The following is a 21,620-nucleotide window of genomic DNA, read 5'->3' on the forward strand; positions in this document are numbered from 1 at the left end:
AATGTTATCTGTTGTTCTTGCTTCCTTTTTTAGTTTAGTTTTGTAGGCCATTATGTCTTTTGACCTTAACAAAAAATGTACACATTACTGTTAGCATGGAGAAAGGAACCTGTCAACTTCTTGTACCAGCAGTATCTTACAACTCCCTGGCCTTCCTCTTGACAGTTTTTTAAATAAAAAGTTTCTGTTTTGTAATAAATGACTCGAAACTTTACATCATTATCCCAACTTCCATTAACATTAATGGAAACGGATCTTGCTGTGCACAGAATTAGTGTTTTGATGTGTATGTATCAGGAAAATGAAACATTTGCGTTGTAGTCTCTAAGTCACTGCACTCTGTTTATAAAATTAGTTTTTGCAGCACGTTATGTATTCATAGCATTTCCTGTACTGCACTACTCTTGGGGCACACTCCTGTTTGATTCGATGACACCTGAAAATGTCATCTCATAGATCATTCCGCACCAATGCTTCAAAGGTTTATGGACACATAGAACCTTTATCAAGATATATAGCCAACAAAGATTTGAATTTACAGGGGGCATAGCTAATGAGCTACCATTTTCATGAAATACTGACAAAAAAATGATGAGTTTGTTTACATTCAGTTTCGTGTGAATTGAGAATGTTCTTATTCATCTTTTGAAGTTAATAGCTACCATTAAAAAAATTTTCAAGGGCCTTGCGTGACCTGACAGTATCTGTTAAATTATTCTTATTCCATATGTTTGGTATCAGATTCATAAAGTGTGCAGTTTGCATCTGTTTGCTTACTGTGCAAACAGAAGTGTGGAAGATGCTCTGCTTGTTATATTATATCAAATCTACACCTTTCTTGATCAGCCTGGTTCATATGTCAGAACACTATTTTTGGATTTTTCTTCAGCGTTCAACACCATACAGCCTCGTATACTAAATGGGAAATTGAACAGTATGAATGTAAACCCATTTATTACACTATGGATTCAGCACTTTCTTTTAAATCGTTCACAGACAGTTAAAGTACAGGACACTTTTTCAATAGTCATTCATTCAAACACAGGAAGTCCGCAGGGGTGTGTCTTATCACCAATACTGTTTACTCTGTACACAAGTGACCTGAGACAGAACAATGACTACTGCTCCATTGTCAAGGATGCTGATTGACACCATGCTCATAGGATGCATATCTGGGGAGGATGAAAGCCACTATTTAAATCAAGTGGACTGTATGGTAAACTGGTGTATAAAACACACTCACTGTGAATGTAAAAAAGAGCAAAGAAATGGTATTTGATTTTAAGAGACAGAAATCTGTATGTTCACCCATTGTAGTTCTGGGAGAGGAGGTAGAAGTAGTGACTGAATATAAATACTTAGGTACTAACCTAGACAAAAATCTTAACTGGAATACAAATACAAAAAAAATATTCTGTAAATGCAACAAGCACTTATTTCTCCTTAATAAACTCAAACTATTTAAAGTAGACAAGGACCTCATGTTGTCCTTTTATTGCAGTATGATCCAGTCTGTGATCACTTTCAGTTTCATTGCCTGTTTAATAGTCTGACAAACCAAAACTCAAAAAAGCTCCAGCAGATTACGAAGTATGCAGCTAAAGTTATTGGGGCTGATGTAGATGATTTGACTAGTGTGTGTCAGAGGGCAATGTTAAAGAAACTGGAAATCATCTCAACTGATGACAGACATCCATTACATGTAGAACTAAACTTCAGTAAATCAGGAAGGATAGTCGCTTTGAAAACCCACACAAATCGCCCCAGAAACTCCTTTCTTCCTAGTGCCATACGACTTTTCAATAGGAAATATCAGAGATAATGATTAAAGTTTTGATATATATCCTGTAACCTTTTTTTGGTGTAAATATGTATTATCTAACTGCCTTACCTTAACCTTTCTTGTTTCTATTTGTCTATTTTATTTCATTCTGTCTGTTATTAGATGCAACTGAGAAGGCAAATTTCATGTTTTCTTGTGTAACATGACTAAATAAAGAAACCTTAAGAGCCAAACCTTTTAAGTTAGTGTTTATGGTAAATTCACTTAAGTTTTTGCTTAATTTGAATTGAAAATCACTTTCACTTAGATAATGGAAGAGTCTCCTGGGTATGACATTAATTTACATCCAGCCCTGCATGTAGGCCCTCCAACCTGCAGGGAAAAACTTGGGGGTTGGTGGCAGAATTGGCACTCCAGCCACCATAAAAAAAACTCACAATGTTCCATTCCTCTTGAACTAGTGTGGTGCTGAGGTGTCACCCATTGCATGGCTGCACTCGGGTCCTAATCTGGATCCTGAGTTGGTTTGTCATGTGGTGGGTGCGGCAATTCGCTGTATCAGCACATGCTCCTAACCTCTCCTCTCTTTTCTCTTTTACCCCAATAAGATAACAAGTTCATGGATTGCCCTTAATGTTCAACTTTATCTCAGTGTGACAATAGAATGATCTCAGATCGTACAAAGACAGCTAAAAACATGAAATGTTAGACAGAAGGTTTAAGAGCATAGACTTATGTGTCAACATTCTTTGCATACAGCCCTTGTGTATGTGACAACATATAGAAGCATTAATAAATGTAACCTAAACACGTAAGACAAGAAATTTTGTGTGTGTGTGTGTATTATCAACGTTTTTTCTTTTATTTTGAACTATTTGGAAATCCTTGAAAAATGCAGCTATGCATGTTGTGCACCAACTTTGTAAGGTATAACTTCTACAGATTTTTTTGGTGTACTTGGTTATGTAGAACTTCAAATTAGGAAATTTTAGGTTATTTCAAGGAAGAAATAAAAGCACCCACTTGGATCAAGCTTTTTATTTAACAGAGCACTTTGAGAGTAATAATAACACTATGTCTGTTACAAAATAAAAGCCAAACTCAAGGAGAGCATTATGATACAGAAACATTTTTTGAATAAGCAAGCAAGCCCTGGATTTTGACATGTACATCCTCACACAGGGCATGCCCCTGAAGATTTTTAAGTCGTAGCTTTCTTAAGGAAACAAGAATGTGAGATTAGAAAAAGCAAAATAAGTAACATAATCAGAAACATTCACAAAATAATAATTTCATTTTGTCTTTGAGACTAGGACATTGGATATCTCTGGGTCCACAGTTCTTGAAGCTGATCCTCCAATTAGCTGTGAACCACCAAATCTCACTGAGATTGCACAGGTGTTGAACAAGTTAAGGGAGGGAAAGGCTGCAGGAATTTGTGGTATCCGTGGTGAACTTCTCCAGGCTGGTGGTAAGGCTGTCCTCCTGGCATTGCAAGCAATCTTTGCTTCCATTTGGGAGACTGGCATCATCCCAACTGACTGGAAAACGGGACGTGTTTTCCCTATCTGGAAAGGGAAGGGTGATCGCCTGGATTGCAGCAACTATAGGGTATAACACTGCTCTCGGTGCCGGGTAAGGTCTTTGCTAGGGTCGTCCTCAATAGGATCCGTGATCACTTGCTTACCTACCAGCGACAGAAACAGTCTGGTTTTATGCCTAAAAAGTCTACCATCGACCGCATCCTGGCACCGATGGTTCTCATGGATCGCAAATGCGAATATCGGCAGAGTTTCTTTGTAGCCTTTGTCGATTTTCGAATAGCGTTCGACTCAGTTGATCGAGCTGCCCTGTGGAACATCCTGAGGGTTCACAGGATCCCCTTGAGGTTGCTGGATATCATGGCTGGCCTGTACACTGGTGCTGTGAGTGCTGTGCAGAGTGGAAGTAGGACCTCTGTGTTTTTCCCAGTTGATTCTGTGGTTCGTCAGGGGTGTGTTCTTGCTCCTATTCTGTTCAATGCTTGTATGGACTGGGTGTTGGGCAAGGTTGTGGGGTTCAGCGGCTGTGGGGCATCTGTTGGTGAAGAAAGATCCACAGATCTTGACTTTGCTGACGATGCCGTGATCCTTGTGGAGTCAATGGAGGCTCTGATCAGGACGCTCGAGAGACTGAGTGAGGAGTCTGAGTGTCTGGGCTTGTGAGTGTCCTGGATAAAAACCAAGATCCAGGCCTTTAATGACCTCTTGGGCACAGCCATCAGCAATGTGTCTGTTTGTGGAGAGAGTGTTGACCTTGTTGAGGGGTTTACTTACCTTGGCAATGACATTAATGTCTCTGGTGACTCTTCCTGTGAAGTCAGTAGACGGATTGGGAGAGCATGGGGGGTCATTAGGTCGCTGGAAAGGGGTGTGTGGCGCTCCCAATATCTATGCAAAAGGACGAAGATTCAAGTCTTTAGAGTCCTGGTGCTACCTGTCTTGCTATATGGTTGCGAGACATGGACGCTATCCAGTGATCTGAGACAAAGACTGGACTCCTTTGGTACTGTGTCTCTCCGGAAAATCCTTGGGTACCGTTGGTTTGACTTTGTGTCGAATGAGCAGTTGCTCATGGCGTCCCAAATGAGGCATATTACCTGCATTGTGAGGGAGCATCAGTTACGGCACTATGGCCATGTGGTGCGTTTCTCCGAAGGTGATCATTCTTGTAAGATCCTCATTGTTGGGGACTCGAGTGGCAGGACCAGGCCAAGGGGTCGCCCACATAACACCTGGCTGCGGCAGATAGAGGGTAATTTCTCGAGTGCGGGACTGGACCGCGTGTCTGCCTGGGGGGTTGCCAACAGGGATCCCGAGTTCTTTCTTCGTGTAGCAGTGCATGCTCCCCAACTTGACTTGACTTGTCTGTGAGTTAGGAAGGATTTTTTTTTGTTCACTTCACTGGGCATGCTACCTTCTTTTCAGGTGTGTCCATGCTAATATTATACTAGCTGCCCACATTGCCTGGCAGCACCTATTGGAAAACATAGAGAACAATAAACTAACTTCCAGTGATAAGATGAAGCAAACTACAGTGATGTCAAATGTGTTTCTAACAAATAGGGAGTACATAGCATTAAAGAAAATAGCAGAGATTCAATTTTACAGTTGAGATTTTAAAATAAAGAATCACAGGAAATGGTTTTATACCACTTCCTGCCATATTAAGAAGGAAAAATAGAACTTGAACTTTTGTCATTAACAGATCATTGTCTTTGCCCTTCTTTTTTTCTTTTGTTCAGTACCTCTTGCAGCAGGAAGCATTTTATGCTAGCCACATTCTTGGATCTGAGCTTCTCACTTTCCATGTGGCACTGGGATATCCTTCATGTTCATCAGAAACATTGCATCAGATTCAAAATATCACATAACATTCTCAAACAATTCTTCACATTCTGCTGAGTTCACCTAGTTCCTTAATTAAACTGCTTGTAATGTGATTACCCAATACAAAAAGCCAGTTGAACTTGCAAATGGATACCTACTGTACATAGATGTATTCTGAAACCCTCTTAATCCAATTCAAGGTCACATGAGACCTTCAGCAACATATAAACATTAAGAGTTTAGTGCTTTTTTTAGTTTGGATTGTTTAAAAAAAGTTATAGTTTACAATGAATTAAGAAGTAGCATTGAAAATAATTAATCATGTATTTTTAATAGCTTTATTGTAACATGACATGTTGGATATTGAAAAGTGTCAGTTTGTTTTTATTGTATTTTTTTAATAACTTAAAAATTAATTTTGAGAAACTTTAAATGTTTATTGTTTTTTATACAGTATATCTGGAGATTTTAAGACATTAATAAGCAGAGCAGACAACCTGAGTAAATGGTCCCAAAGTTGTGACAGAAAATAACGTGCTTTGAGTAAATAGACAGGAACATTTTGTTATAATTTCAGATAGCAAGAATTTATTAAACTTTACTGTAATTTTGTTTCAATATGAGCTTCGTAATAAATAAATGTGGAAAATTTTCAGACTTCATAAATACAGTCCATGTAGTGCACATTCATAATGAATGATTTCTTTTTTCTGATAACCAGTAAGTAATAAGGTGTTTATAGGAAACAAAGTGAGTTTACCACCCACGCATACTTTTTTTGTCAGATTTTATTATGGTTTAGTGTAATTACAAAAATGCCTGTGTACATTTTAAACATATTGAAATTTGTTCTCAAAAGAGCAATACAAATGCAAAGATGCCAGCTTTTTAAGCTGCCAGTATTATTCTTGAGTCTCTTTAATCTAAGAGTTTAATTATTTTCTGTGTCCTGTTAGTGGCACCTGTTTCACCTTGCTTGGCTTTATGACTCTTATAACCAAGTAATATAAAAATACATCCATCACTCCATGTATTTATTGAGCTGCATTAATCCTTAATTCTTTTCAGTGTCTACTAGAACCGGAGGCTATTGCTTTAGCATTATACTCAAAGCATCATCCAATGCTTGCCATTGCATGAGCGATTTTTAAAATAAATGTTAAAGCATATCTGTTTTCTTACTATATCTTTTAAACAATCAATTTATATTCTTTGTATTTTGAGGGGAAAACAATGATCTGTATAAAAGCACTACAACCAATGATTTAAATTAACTTAGTACTAACCAAATCCACCTTGTGAGCTAGTGATGGTGAAAAAACACAATGCAGTTGATATCTGTTTTGATATGCCGTCAACAGTGAGGTTAACTATCAGAATTTCTTTACATTTTTTCACAGTGTACAGATACATGAATCTTTGCAGCAGTGGAAACATTTGCAGTGGGCTGTCTATAGAAATGCAGAACAAATGTATTTTATTGTTACTTGCATAAAAAATCCTTACTGTTATCATAGAGATTCCCTTATAAAATATTTTTGACAAGTATTCTCATATCTAAATTCTTTACTCAGTCTTTCAGAAACCTAGAACGGTCTCTCAGAATTCAGCTGATAAAAGCATTTGAAGGCCAGTTTATGCAGACTATCACTTGGAAAGTGATGTATTAAAAAAGCAGAGATGTAAGAAGCCTCCACCGTAGTTACTCATCACATTTGGCTGCAGTACTTGAAAGGTCCTGTAGATGTTTCCCTTTCTCTCATCCAGATGGTCAATATTCACCTAATCACAGTCTTAGACATTTAGACTACAGTAGTAAGTGTGGGTACTCATATCTAGCACTTTTTAAAAAAGGGATGACTTTTCATATTTTCTAAACTACTTACATTTTCTGCAATCCTGACAATACTGATACTGCATTGTGACATCAAAAATAAATAAGCCATTCATCTGTGTTTGTGTGTGTGTTTGTGTATGAATAAATATATATTTATATATTTAAAATCCAACATCTGTCTGTCTGTCCGCTTTTCATGAGAGACCTACCTAACGGATTTAGATTGAGTTTTTTCCTATATCTTGCTTGAACATTCTGGTAAATTTTGCGACTTCTCTCATTGTCGTAAGTATCATAGTTCGTTTGCAGCAGCAGTTAATAAGCATGAATCGAATAGAGAGGTGGTGAGACCTCAGGTGTAGGGAGCTGGGCAGGGTCATCCTCACTCATGCGCCAGCCTTTGTTCTAGTTGGATCTATAGGTCTGTCCGCTTTTCATGCGAGAAGTACTTAACAGATTTAGATTGGGTTTTTTTTTTTATAATTTTCTTGAACATACCTGTTGATTTTACGACTTTTCTCATCACGCTAAGTATCATAGTTTGCTTGTGGCAGTGATTTATAAGTGCAAAGAGAAGAGAGAGGCTGTGGGCCAAGGGGAGGGGCAGGCATAAAATGAATCAATTGGAGCTCAAATTATATGACACACTGTCTGGAACATGCACTTCATTACACTACAGAATTTTTAAATTCCATTAATCCTCCTGGCATGCCGCCCCACAAGTATTGAAAGTATGAGCACCAATTATCCTTTTGAGAAACCTGAGCCCACCTAAACAGGCATAAGCTATAGAATGTGTGAAGCCTGAAGTCCAAAGATCAAATAAACGCTTTCGCAAAAGGTTCAAGGATGATACAACAGCTTCCGTGGTCTTGTGGTAAGATTTGTTGACTTGTAATCAATAGTCCCCGGTTCGATCCTGACTGTCTCCTATATTTACTGTTTTCAGTAGTGAGCTGCTCTTATTGTTAATATTATACAGTACACACATACATTTGGCTTGCGTCTGTAACAGACCGTGTACATTTATAGTACTGTACTTGTAAAAGTTACCTTTTTTTTCACTTTTAGTCTCTCAGTCACGATCACGATAAATACTACCGCCCTAGGGATCTGACACTGTTAGTTTTTATTTGAAACATAAGATCGATGCTCTGTGTAGTGAAAGTACACTCAAAGCATGGATTTTCAGTCCACTGTGGTATATCGTGCTTGCCCAAAAAAAAACAACATACACTCCAAATTGAATTTGTGCATATGCAAAAGCATGTCAGTCAGTTAACCGTTTAATAATTCTATTTTTGATAATAGTTTAAATAATGAAATTTTAAATAAAATTTAAAATTTTCAACAATTCCATAAACTCAAACACCCATAACTGAATTCAGTGCAGATATACAATTTAGTCAACTAACAGCAATTAAATGGATGCAATTAAAAATAAGGGATGATCAAGAGAGTAATCTTATTTGGATTCATTAGTGGAATAACACAGGCTGATGGATTCTGGTTTAAACCCATACATGACTGAAGATTAATGAATGAACAACTGCGGACTCTCAAGATGCAAAACCATCAAAGGAAGGCACAGCACCGGTGAAGTCGAGATGTTATTATTTACTGTATTGCTTGCTCGTGTTTGCTGTTGTTGCAGATGCCTTTCACATACTCATATATTCTAGAAACATGAAATTAACAGGACTTCTTGTTGCTGTTTCTAAAGACATTATATATTTGTAATTAGCGTTTTGAGTTGTGCATATTTGGGTTTAGGGAGGTGGGGCCTCAGCTGGACAGAAGTTTTTAAAATTGCAGGTAAAATTCCAATACAAAGAAGTGCCAGGGACCTAAAAAATATTTCGCTGTAATGAAAATTTCGTAGTAATGAGATTCTGTATTTGTTGCTATAGTGCTTTCTCAGCATTTCCTTGCAATAATACACATTCAGAGTGGGAATGATGCCCAAATCCAATGGCTGAAGCACTGCTGTGGAATTGGGTGGGAGGAATTCAATGCGATCATTATCTAAATGTGGAAGCATCTTGTGTGCAGCACAGTTATCAATCAGATGCTGAATCATCTTTTTCATATTGTCCGGTTTCTGATCTCTTTTTGGGACCCACTCCCCACCCAAATCCTGTCCCAAAGCGCAGTTTTCCTCTCTGTGGAAGATTGCTTGTTCATTGCCGGGTCAGGGCAACAGCAGGCTCACAACACTGCAGCACAATGCCCCAGAAGCAAATACTAAAAGATCGTGGTCGCGCTTTATTCAGCTTGAAACAGGAACAGCAGAGTTATTTATTGTAGCGTGATCTGCCACTCTCCTATACACAGACACAGCAGTCAGCCAGGATTGTGACTAGGTTAGTGGCCAAGTAATCATGTTCCCTGCATTTACAATGTTCCTTGCATCACCCGTCAATATCTTTTCTGTTTGCTTTGGCAGAGAGACGCAACAGAGCCTGCTGTTGCTCCGGCAACAGATAAGCAGTCTTCCATAGAAGCGGTGATCACACTTCGGGACGTTCTTCGGCGTGTTGTCCAGTTGGGGGAGGTCCCAAGAGAGTTTAGAAACCTCACATTTTCTTGAATGAGTGGCGCATTAACAGGAAAGTTTCTTGAACGAGCATCACTGAACCAGATAAAAACTGCTTTTTCGACGTATTCAAATGCAGCAGTTCGCATATGTTTGCAATTCAAGATTTTTCTTCTTTTTTTGCTCGATATTTCAAGAAAGTTGACAGTGTCAATGCCGAAATTCCGAATTCACTGGCAACATCTTTTTTCTTTTTGCCACAGTCGAGAGCCACAAAAAATGTACAATTTTTTTCTTCTAATATGAACTGTTGTAGTTTTTTCATATCTTCCATTTCTATAGAAGGGTGACATTGAGTTAATTTCCAATGGATGTTTTTCAAATGTTGACGCGCAATAAGCAAAAGGTATCACTGAAAACCACAGAAAACAAAAACAGCAAAAAACACTTCAAGCAAAGTTCAAAGAAAGAAAAATAAAAATACAATGTTTCTGTTTGCAGATCGTTGCTCACAACTGAACTGCAACCACAGAAAAATTGCTCTGTGGATGAGTCTTTTGGGCACTTCGTTGTAATGAAAGTATCTACTGAATGTACTTCGTAGTAACAAGATTTCTATAGACTCATGTCATATGGGGAAACTGTTGGGACCATAAAAATGCTTCGTTGTAACGGAATTTTACCTGTATTTGCTTTTATCAAAGCACCTGGCTTATGTGTTTTGTTTTTGTTTACATACGTCTTTTTTCAAAAATTTTTACTATTCAATCTTTACATATATTATTGTTGTTCGTGGTGGATTTATGTTTAATTAGGTTTTTGCAGTCTCCAAACTCATAAGCTTATTGGTCTTTAATTAATTGTTTTTGCTTATGGATCTTGTGCAACACCACATTTACACAACAAGAGCATTATTGCATCTCAAAGTAATGAATGAGTGTTGTGTGTGCCAGATATATATTATATAATATTAGTGGTTCATTATACCAACAATACTACAAAATTCAGATCATGGCACGACATCACGCTGGTACACAAAATCATACCAATATACTGCCCAGTTCTACTAGTGAGCTAAGTAATTGACTTTCTTATAAGGATCTTTGCAATAATGGTTTTTGTAAGTGTTGTCAGAACAGTGTTTATATGCTTTTCAGTGGCTTTTTGGTTATAGTTCAAAGTGTGAGGATAATAAGAAGGCTGAACTGTGTTTCCCAATTGTTTTGATTAATAGCTTTCTTTAAAACCAATTTACAGTCAGTCCTCTAGTTTTAGCTCAACAGTGAAATTTGGCCATTTGCTCTTTTGCTTAAGGGTAAGAACTTTTTTGTCACTAAACCTTGTTTATACCGCAGGGTTTTAGTATCCAAGCATTACAGATGGAGGCGACAATCTGAGTTAAGATTATCTTTTGGATTATGTAATTTATGTGTCAGATTAATTTCAGATGTCACTGAATGGATAATCACTGTATGGTCAGGCAGCCCTAAGACCTCCCCTCCCCGAGGATTGCTGAGAAAAACAAGAGGCTGCTTTCCATAGTTAAGTCTTTGTATTGTTTTCTGGTAGCATTTCCTTTTTGTGCAGCATTGCAGATTAAAAGCTTACTGCAGACTTTTATTATTGTATAAACTTAAATAATGTTATGGTTAATTTGAAAATATTGACACCTTCATGCGGATCACATTTAGCCAAATTTTTCTAGTGTGTGACTTTGTTTTATAAGATAGTTGAATGAGAATGAAGGTTTGAATTCTATTCACTTTCATTACTAAATCTTAGTAATCCATACCATTCCACTATTTCTGCTAATTTAACTCTATTAAATGTCAACATTTTTTCCCCTTGCCAGGAAAATATTAGTGTGTGGCTACTGTATATTTTGTTTCTATTTCTTCAACTGGAAAATGTAAAAAGTATAATTGTAAAGAAATAATAGTGGGTATGCATTTTGGTGAATCCACACTTTAGCACCACAGCAAATGTTCTGTTCTTGGCTACAGTTAATGTCTGTTTCAATTTTTAAATATTGTGGGAGGTTATTTTAGTATTTGTATTGTATTTACACTAATTTGTGTACTCATATTTTTACAATGAGATGTTTTGTCTCATTATGAACGCAGTTTATGTGAATTGATTTATAGTTATAACATTTGTTTTTAGCTTGCATTTATAAACTCTTAATTAGCCTAAAATTTTCATTGTGCTAAAGCAAGTAATTAACTATTGAGTATCATCAGTATAGCAGCAGAAAGAAATGCCAGGTTTTCTTAAAATGGACCCTTAAGGGGGAATATATAAAGAAAAGAGGAGAAGGCCCAAAATTGAATCCTAAAGAATGCCAGAAACAAATGGTGCTGAATATGAGATACAATTGCCTATGGTATCAGAAAAAAACTTCTGTTACAAAGGTGTGATTTAAACCAGTCTAGTGCAGAGCCCTTAAGGCTAACATAATGCACCAAACGAGAGATCAATATGGTATGATCAACAGTATCAAATGCTGCTTTTATGTGTAAAAGAAAAGGAATAGCAGAATCACCAGAGTCAGTAATTAAAAGATGATCATGAAAAACTTTTAATAGGTTTGACTCAGTACTATAAAGAGCTTTAAAGCCTGACTGAAATGGTTCAAGGATGCAGTGCATATCTAAAAAGATAGCAGCTGTACAAAAAGTCACATTTTCTAAATGTTTTAAGAGAAATGGAAGTTTAAAGTAGGTCTGAAATTGGAAGGATCACAAATATGCAAGTTAGGTATTCTAAAAATTGATTGTACTAATGCGTGCTTAAACTGATTTGCAACAGTTCCTGAAGTCAAACTGCTATTCATGATAGACTGAGTACTTGGACCAATAGTCTCAAAACTATCTATCATAAGACGAGGATGAACAACATCATTAGGAACAGCAGTTACTTTCATATGACTAATTACACTATAAAAAAAGAAGAAAGATATTGGCTCAAGCATTGTAAACAAAGCTGAAGGAGAGATGGGAATTGATGGATCATATGAGGAAGGTACGCTATGCACTTTAATCACTTTAATCTTACTCACATAATAGTGCAAAAATTCTTTGCAGGTGTCAGTGGAAGGGTCTAACTTAGGAATCTGAACATGGCAGCTTTGATAGTGTTAAAGAGCATACCAGTTATGGAAGTTCTGAAACAATATTATAAAAGTATTTAGACTTGTTTGCCTTAATTGTTGACTGGTATCTGACCCAGCTCCCCTTAATCATATCAAAAGATACCTGAAGCCTGTTCTTCCATTTCCTGTCAACTCTCCTGCATTCACTTTTGGCTGAACGAGTAGTGTCATGCAGCCAGAGTTTGGATTTTAACTTAGATGGCCAAGATTTAAGAGAGGCAACATTGTCCAATATCTTTAGACAGGTTGAAATACAAAGAAAGGTGAGCTCCTCAGTATCCTGACAAAATGGATCCAGCAACAAGGCAGCATCTTCAAAAGCAGCCCTAAAATCTAGAGTCGTGAAGGAAGTAATCTTCCCCCAGCAACATGTGAGGGCACCAAGTTCAGGTAAATGATTCATAGAAACTTCAAATAAAACAGGCACATGATCAGAAAATAGCACATCACTTAATTCCATATTAAAAATGAACAGACCATACAAAAGAACTAAATCAAGTATATGGCCCAATCTTTGTGTAGGACTAGTAATGAATTGAACTAAACTAAGAGAATTAATAAGTTTTAAAAAGTCACTAACCAATGACTTATTAGAACAGCAAATGTGGATGTTGAAATCCCCCACAATAAAGACTTGATCATATTTTAACATAATACCAAATAAAAAGTCAGAAAACACATTAATAACCTCCTTATGATATTTAGGCGGGCAGTAAATCACCGCACAAACTACAGGGGTTTTTTTTCCAGCTCAAAGATATTTAATTCAAAGCTAGAATAAATTACCCAAGACAATTGCTGGCAGTTAAGGATTTTTTCTGAAGACTGAGGCAACTCCACCTCCTTGACCCAATGTTCTTGGTGTATTATAATAAAAACAGTCCGGTGATAAAACTTCCGTAAAAGGACTGGAATCTTCAAACACCCATTCAGGTCTCAGTCATACAAAATAAATCCAGTCCATGTTACATAAAAAAATCATTTGAAATAAGTGTTTTATTATTTAAGGATCATACATTCACCAGTGCAATCTCTGGCTGCTTGCTGAACCGTGGAAGAACCCCCCCCAAAGTAGACAGGAATAGTTCAATCAATTAGATTTTTTATTCAGTCACAGATGAGTACATGGATTCTACGTTGCAAGTCAAAAGAGGAAAGTTAAATTTTTCGATTTGCTTTTTATAATTTCTTGTTCCTCCCCCTTGCCTGTAATCAAAAAGCATAATATGATTTACTTAAGCATTTTATTTTGTTATGCTAATGGGCCATCTGTTCTTATTTTTTTACTTGTCCGATAGACAATAAAGAAGGAAAGGTCATCTTTCCTGTGTCAAATAGATGCATTCCTCAAGAAACTGGAAATTGTCCTAGGTCAGCTTACTGCACCCTGTCTTATGACAGACGCCTATATGAATAGCCTGCCGTTATAGAAAAATGGCTCTGTCAGCTATTAACCCTAAGTAGCTTGCAAGCAGTTAATTTTTCTTTCACAACCGGGAGCATGACCATTAGGTCAGAGATTGCATTGATTCACCCCGCCATGCACTAGATGAAAAACACTGGATGGGTGGTCTTGGTCTAGAAGATGCCATGGCAGATTTCAGTCAAATCAACGGGTCCTTATGCCTTCCCCAGCGGTAGCAACGGCCCAGACACTTCCTCCAGAATGACGGAGACGAAACACAGTGAAGGTGAGTAGGTAATCCATATAAGAATGTCAGCAATGAATACTGAGACGAATTCTGTCCCCCCCAGATTAAACCTAGTTAAACTTCTCATGGTAACTCCAATAGAAAATAAATTTTGATAATCAAAGACTAGTACGGTGTTGATTCTTTGCATCTTAAGCAATAAAAACCAGAAAAGAACAAATAACAGCAACAGACACTGACGCAAGCCACACGCACTGGCGCCATCATACACATATATGTCCACTTTGAAGTAGCAATGTTTTTAATTTAAGAAAACATGCTTTCCATGTTTCTGAGACATACTTTTGACAACAAAAATAAACTGGAATTAATACATTTTATCATAGATTCTTGGTTCTGTTTTCTTGATGTAAGGATATTTTTTGCTCGCTTGTCCTTTCGCAGCAGGTGTCATGGGGTAGAGTTTTGACAATCAACCACGCTTTACCAAGTGGTATTCTGCTTATTTTCCCACTTTTGCTTCTCTAATTCTGATTCTTCAGTACTTGTGTTCTGCCACGACTTGGAAACAGACGGTTGTACGGTAAAATAATATAATTATTTTTTCCTGAAAGCGTCTAATTGTCATCTGTTACATAGCCAAAAGGGCAAGATTCATCCCATATACCAGCATCGTGATGAACAGCACACGTAAGACTTTCATTGTACTTTGTACACATAACAATAAATCTGAACTGAACCAATTACACTGCATTGAATTTTTAATGAAAGCCTGAGATATATGAAAGAGACAAGCCATTTGCAAGTCACACTTTCCATGGCATGGCATGTTATGTGCAAACACAATTAAAAAACATGTTCAGAAAATGAAAAAGGCACATTATGTGATAGAGCCCAACAATGATGAAACAGATTGAAGCGTGACAACCAATTATGTAATTTTTTTATGTGTGATGAATCACTCTCGCTTTGTCAATAAAAGAACTGAGGACAATGTTTTTGAGCAAGATACCGATCAATCCATAAATACATGTACAAATTTCATGCATGGTGCTTTGAGGAAGGAAAGACAGCTCTGCCTATCGTTAAACATCTGTACTAAAATTACTCCAACCTGATCAAAACTAAATGTTTGCCTATAACATCTGTTCAGCTCATGTGACTTGATTGTTTGTCAGTCTTTGTTCCTCTAGACCACTGAAGAACACACATGCATTTTCATATCGGTGTCAGTAAACATTATGTTTGTGAAATAATGAAATTAGCTTATGTACGGTGAAAGAGTGTGAGTGATCATTTATCAATTACGATTGTCTACAGGACATTAACAGCAATTCACATTTAAGCATCAAATTTCAGTAATGTCAGTAACAGCAATAACTTTCAGTAATAAATAATAATAATACATTTATTTATATAGCACCTTTCCCATACTCAAGGGTGAATCCTTGCGCCTGGCCCGGAAAGTTACTATGGAGGAAGATGAGCAGTGAAGTGAAATGCATAGCTGGTCTCCTTTTAAAATGGCTGAATCTCACGACTGTATTTTGCATATTTTGCTTTTTTCCTTCTTAAAATGACATGGACACGATGCTTTGCAACATTAGTACAATCTCAAGTTGCACATCAATACTGCAATGACATTTTTGCCTTGAAAAATTGACATTTTATGTAAGTCTAATGCTTTTTTACATTGGGATGTAAATGTATCCATTAGCTCCATTATAAAATTCATTAATTTTATGTAATACATTAATTTTACAAAATGTGTATTGGGTGCGGCTTTCTTAAATGGGGCAGACTATCAAAAAACATTTGATAAAAGTATAATTCAGTGCACAAAAAGACGACAAACTCAAATGATTCATTGAATTTAAATGTACTGTTTACTTCAAAAAATCAGATAGTGACGATGTTTCTATTTCTAAAATGCGTTATATATTTTGTATATAGTTTTGGCTTTAAATAGTTCTAGCAAAGTATCACTGCTTATATTAATTCAAGAACTTAACCTTTTCCTATTTGCAGATCATTTTTTATACACATGGTAAAACTTTAGGTTGTTTTTCTTTGTATTCCAAAGAATAAATTTGGTCTTTGCTGTATACCTTGTCTAGTTTTCAAATAACAGAGGACAATGTTGCCACTAAGAAAACGTTAAGACCACTGATGTGCTGCCTTTTTTGTGGGATGTCTGGTGTAGTGATTTCTTTAGCTTTATATTACTCTGTGTGTCTTTGTATACTCTTGTATTTGACTTTGTTTTATTAATGCTGTATTTGTTCATCTATCTCAGCTGAGTGTGTTAGATAGAGCTGTCTTTTCTTTTCTTAGCTTGTAAATTCAGATTCCACTTTGATTTCCACAATACAAGCTAGTGCAACTCAAGGACTTTTATCTTGATTAGATCTATCTTAAAAGAGCAATTAGCTAACTTCAAGTTGTTATATCAAGTTAGGCCACGTCCCAACTACTAGGTTTTCATTTAAAAATACAGATCTACTTCCACACCAGAACTGTTTTCAAATGTGTCTTTGTCCACCCTAAACTGCCAGAAAAGTTATATGATATAGACCTTTTCATGTAATGGAGAAAAACCTCCTTGAATGCACTGTGCAGTGAAAAATTAAGAGCCCTATACAAATCAGAATTCCTTGTGCTTTATGCATTATCAAAAGTATAAGTGCATGCGGGAATCTGTTACTGCAGTCATAGCACAGAAAAGAAAGGAAATTTTTAAGGAGCCTCAGGGAATTACCCCTGTGTCATATTCATGCACTGATCACAGTTAAAAGTAACAATATTCAGAACTGGCAGCAATAGTCTTGTCATTAAATAAAAACACCACAAATGTTAAAGCAACACCTAAAAAAATAAATGATAGGTAATTTATATAATTGTAAACTGATTTCTATGCACCCTATGTGATGATAGAGACTTCATCCAAAAAGTATTTGCATCCATTCCTAATATGAACACTGATAAAATTATAATGGACTTTATTTGTGTTTTAAATTCAGTCCTGGATAGGTCTTCAGCTACAGTGGCGATAATATCTAACACTGCAAAAACAATTGCACATTTTGTAATCGATCAAAACTTATCAGATTTGTGGGCATTTTTAAATCCAAACTTAAGAGCATATTCCTTCTTCTCACCAGTACATCACTGTTACTCAAACATTTATTATTTCATAATACTGTAGATAACAATTGTTTGCTCACAAAAAATTTCTTGCAAATACAATGCTATTGTTATCTCTGACCATGCCCCTCTGATCATGGAGCTCAAACCACTATGGCCCACATATTCATCTTGCAGTTGGTATCTTTGCCCCCCATTATCAGCTGATGTGAACTGCACAGAATTTATATCCAAGCAAATTGATTATTTTTTAGAGACAAATGCATCCTTGGAGGTCTCTGTAGGAATACCTTGGGAAATTCTGAAGGCACTTTAAAAGGAACAGATTATTTCATATATCTCCCACAAAAGTAAATTGGAAACCAAGAAGGCATCTGAATTGATCAGTGAAATTACCAGAATAGATCAAGAATACGCCAGGTCTCCAAATGAGGCACTTTATAAGAAAAGACAGGCCTTGCAATCCAAAGTCAACTTCTTGACAACAAAAGAAACAGAACAACTCATTTTTAAATCACATCATCATTACTATGGATATGGAAAGAAGGCTAGCAAGATTTTAGCTCAAAAAATCCACAAGCAGGAAGTTCACAATGCAATAGCAGTAATTGCCAACATAGCCGAAGATAAAATCATTGACCATAAAAATATAATACACACATTTAGATAGTACTATAATATAAGTCCTTATATTCCACTCAGTTTAAAAAGACAAGACACAATCTAATGCTTTTTGATGCATTACAGATACCACAGCTAGATAATCTCAGTGTAAAGAAACTGGATAAACCTCTGACACTCTTAGAATTACTAGACGCTATAAACTCACTTCAGAGTGGGAAAACAGCAGCCCACAATAGCTACCTGCTGAATTTTATAAAAAATGTTCAATTAAGTTAACTCCGCTATTATTAGCAACATTTATAGAAGCCAACAACAATAAAATTCTGCCACAAACTTTTCACCATACATTAAGTACCAACTTTCCTAAGAAAATACTGACTTATTTCAATGTGCTTCGTACAGACTAATCTCACTTCTGAATAACGATGTTAAGATACTCTCCAAATTTCTAGCTAGAAGGATTGAGAAAGTGTTTATTTCGGTAATATCACAAGACCAAACCAGATGTATTAAAGGCAGGTACTTACCTTCCAATGTTCGACGCCTGTTTAATGTAATATATTCACCCATAAAGTCTTACACCCAGGGGATCTTATTAAATTTGGATGCAGAAAAACATTTGATATGGTTGAATGGGTTTACTTACCTATTCACCATTTTGAATAAATTTGGGTTTGGCCCTAACATAATGTGCATGGATCAATCATTCTCTCTTAGAGGAACTGTTCAAAACTTTTTTTAAACCTGGTAGGATCTAATCAATAACATTTTAGAATAAGCATTTATATTGAGGAAAAGGATTCTCTGACCGCTTTTCTACTTTTAAAGTTTTATTCCGGCTGTTGGCCTTTTTCTTTTTCTCTTGGGTAGGGGTTGAATTTAGTTTTGTTAAGCTTGACTTGATTGTATGGAATGTTATTTGCTTTTAAATAATCAATTAAAGAAATCACATCAATGCTCATATCTGAGAGGATTTATTTGAAGAAGTTCACAGAAATTATCCATCCATCCATCCATTTTCCAACCCGCTGAATCCGAACACAGGGTCACGGGGGTCTGCTGGAGCCAATCCCAGCCAACACAGGGCACAAGGCAGGAACCAATCCTGGGCAGGGTGCCAACCCACCGCAGGACACACACAAACACACCCACACCCCAAGCACACACTAGGGCCAATTTAGAATCGCCAATCCACCTAACCGGCATGTCTTTGAACTGTGGGAGGAAATTGGAGCGCCCGGAGGAAACCCACGCAGACACGGGGAGAACATGCAAACTCCACGCAGTGAGGACCTGGGAAGCGAACCCGGGTCTCCTAACTGCAAGGCAGCAGCGCTACCACTGCGCCACCGTGCCGCCCTTCACAGAATTAGAGCTTCGTTAAGCACCTTATTAATTTTGCTGTCGAAGCACCATTCCTTATTGAATTGGTCAAGCTTAAGTTGATAAGCTGTCAGCTGAGTTGTTTGTAATCTGATTTTCGAGGGGCTCTCATGCTGCAAGCTGGATTTATTGCAGGACTGTAAGTTAATTTATATTCCTTTTGTGCATGTATGCAGGATTCAAATTGATATTAGTGGAATTTAGATTCATATAGATAAGTAACACAACAAGCGTCATAGAAAGCAACTCTTCAATGCCTACTATGTTTTGTTTCCTAAAGAGTCACCAATTAGGGAATGTGATGTCATAATGATCAACATCCAGTCATAATAAGCATGGGCCAACCACAGTGCGATGGAGTCAGCATTTTCAGAAATCTTTCCTTTCAACTATTCACACCATAATGCAGCACTGGTATTTTTAAAAGTCTCTCGCTTCGGAGGGTGATTTCAGAAATAATCATTTTGCATCAGCTGAAAACGCTGGGGTAGTTTGGATGAAAGGTGAAAATATTTTAGACAAATGTCTGCATTTTTAAATAAAAATGTACTAGTTTGGATGAGCCCTTATATTCTGCAGTCAACAGACAGGACAGGTCTTCCGTTTCAAATAGTCACAGTTTTCAGACATATCTGAAGCCATAACAGACTTTCTGAAAACCACTTGTGAAGAGTTTTGTGAGGTTTCCACTCCATTGTAACTTAATGTCATCCTAAATATATAGTATAACGTAGAAACATGCACACCATATGATTCTGTAGTTATCTGCTGCTTACACAATCATTCATAACTACATCACACTTTTTCTGCACCCCAGCAAATATGTTGTAAGATGTCAATCAGAAATTGTAAAGCTTTAAAAACTATTCTTTTTTTTTTTTTGCTGAAAGATGTGCAAACTTGTGGATGATTCTTCTAGATAACTCCATACTTAAGGTCTTATTAAATCTTCATGCAATTACTTGAAAGGTAAAATACCAAGTTGTGAGGTGCAAAAGTATAGTGTCCACTTGAAATATAGTGCTGATTGTAGAAACAAATCCTACACATGGCCCTGGCTTCTGTACTTAGAGGCCATTCTCTAGCATAAAGACAATTTTAAAAGGATGTCAAAGCTTGCATGATCTGATCATACTTAATTGTTAGATGATTAGGTTCAGTAGTTGGACAAAATATTTTACTCTCAGTCGATCAATTTATTTTGTACAAGAAAGACAATTTTATAGAATTTTGACAATTGCTCTAGGGTTAGAAAAAAGCTTTAGGTTGTCAGATGTGTGACTCGTGTGATGAGTGTTTTGCAACATATTTTTTTCTTAGTGAAGAAGAAACTGGTTCCAAAACATTTATTTTTCCCTTAATTATTTAATATTAGGTGGCTTTATATAAAGGAAAAATGCAAATAAGAATAGTTTTATCCCATTTGCATTCCAAAGATACCAATTAACATTACAAACAGAATACAAAGCAGCAAAAACACTAGGTCCTCAGACAGTAAGATTAATGTTATTAAAATTGTCTGAATATTTTTGTTTTCAAAGCCAAGTTCTACTTGGAGTTACTTGTATTTTATTTGAGAATTATAGACCTGACCTATCTGATAAAATTAACTTTGTCTAGGCACTGGCATCCTCGAAGACTGCCTTTATGCACTCCATCCGTTGGGCTGTTTGGAGCCCGTTTGAAAAGCCTGGAAACTCAGAGGTTTGCATCAGCCTTCAAGGAGGACCCCTGCCCAACCCGAACAATGTAATGGTGTACAAGACTTCAGGAAGTGAATCAACTACCCCTGGGGTAAGTTATTGAATTGGTCATTTGAGTAAGCTTTTTTTCACTGTCCTACATCTTTTATTTAAAATTACTGTAACAGTTGGCCAAGAACAATACTGAATTTGTAGGTATTCCTAGGCCAGCTATGCCTGTTTTGTTCTGTGATCCCATCAGTCTTCTACCTTTAACTCATACTTAGTACGCCTTCCTTTGGATGTACACAGGTGGCTTCCTCAGTTTCTCCCTCACTTAAGCTTCCTCTCTAGCTCTCTCCAGCTCAACACTGAGTGACCTTTGCAACCTTGTGCAAGAACTTGAATTATTCACGTCAGTACCCAAAGGATGTGAAAATGTATTGCCCAGAAAATCAAA

At 36.7% G+C, this 21,620-nt stretch overlaps 1 protein-coding gene across 2 annotated transcripts in view; it reads left to right on the forward strand.

The window, feature by feature from the left end:
• nphp4 (nephronophthisis 4) overlaps window positions 1-21,620 on the forward strand; it is a 720,990-nt gene that overhangs the window by 472,694 nt on the left and 226,676 nt on the right. For both annotated transcript variants that reach the window (XM_039755993.1, XM_039755992.1), the window contains exon 10: window positions 21,099-21,272. In XM_039755993.1, the coding sequence (XP_039611927.1) occupies window positions 21,099-21,272 (174 nt within the window). The remainder of the gene's footprint in view (window positions 1-21,098; window positions 21,273-21,620) is intronic.

This window comes from Polypterus senegalus, chromosome 6 (assembly GCF_016835505.1).
Source record: "Polypterus senegalus isolate Bchr_013 chromosome 6, ASM1683550v1, whole genome shotgun sequence".
Classification (NCBI taxonomy): Eukaryota; Metazoa; Chordata; class Cladistia; order Polypteriformes; family Polypteridae; genus Polypterus; species Polypterus senegalus.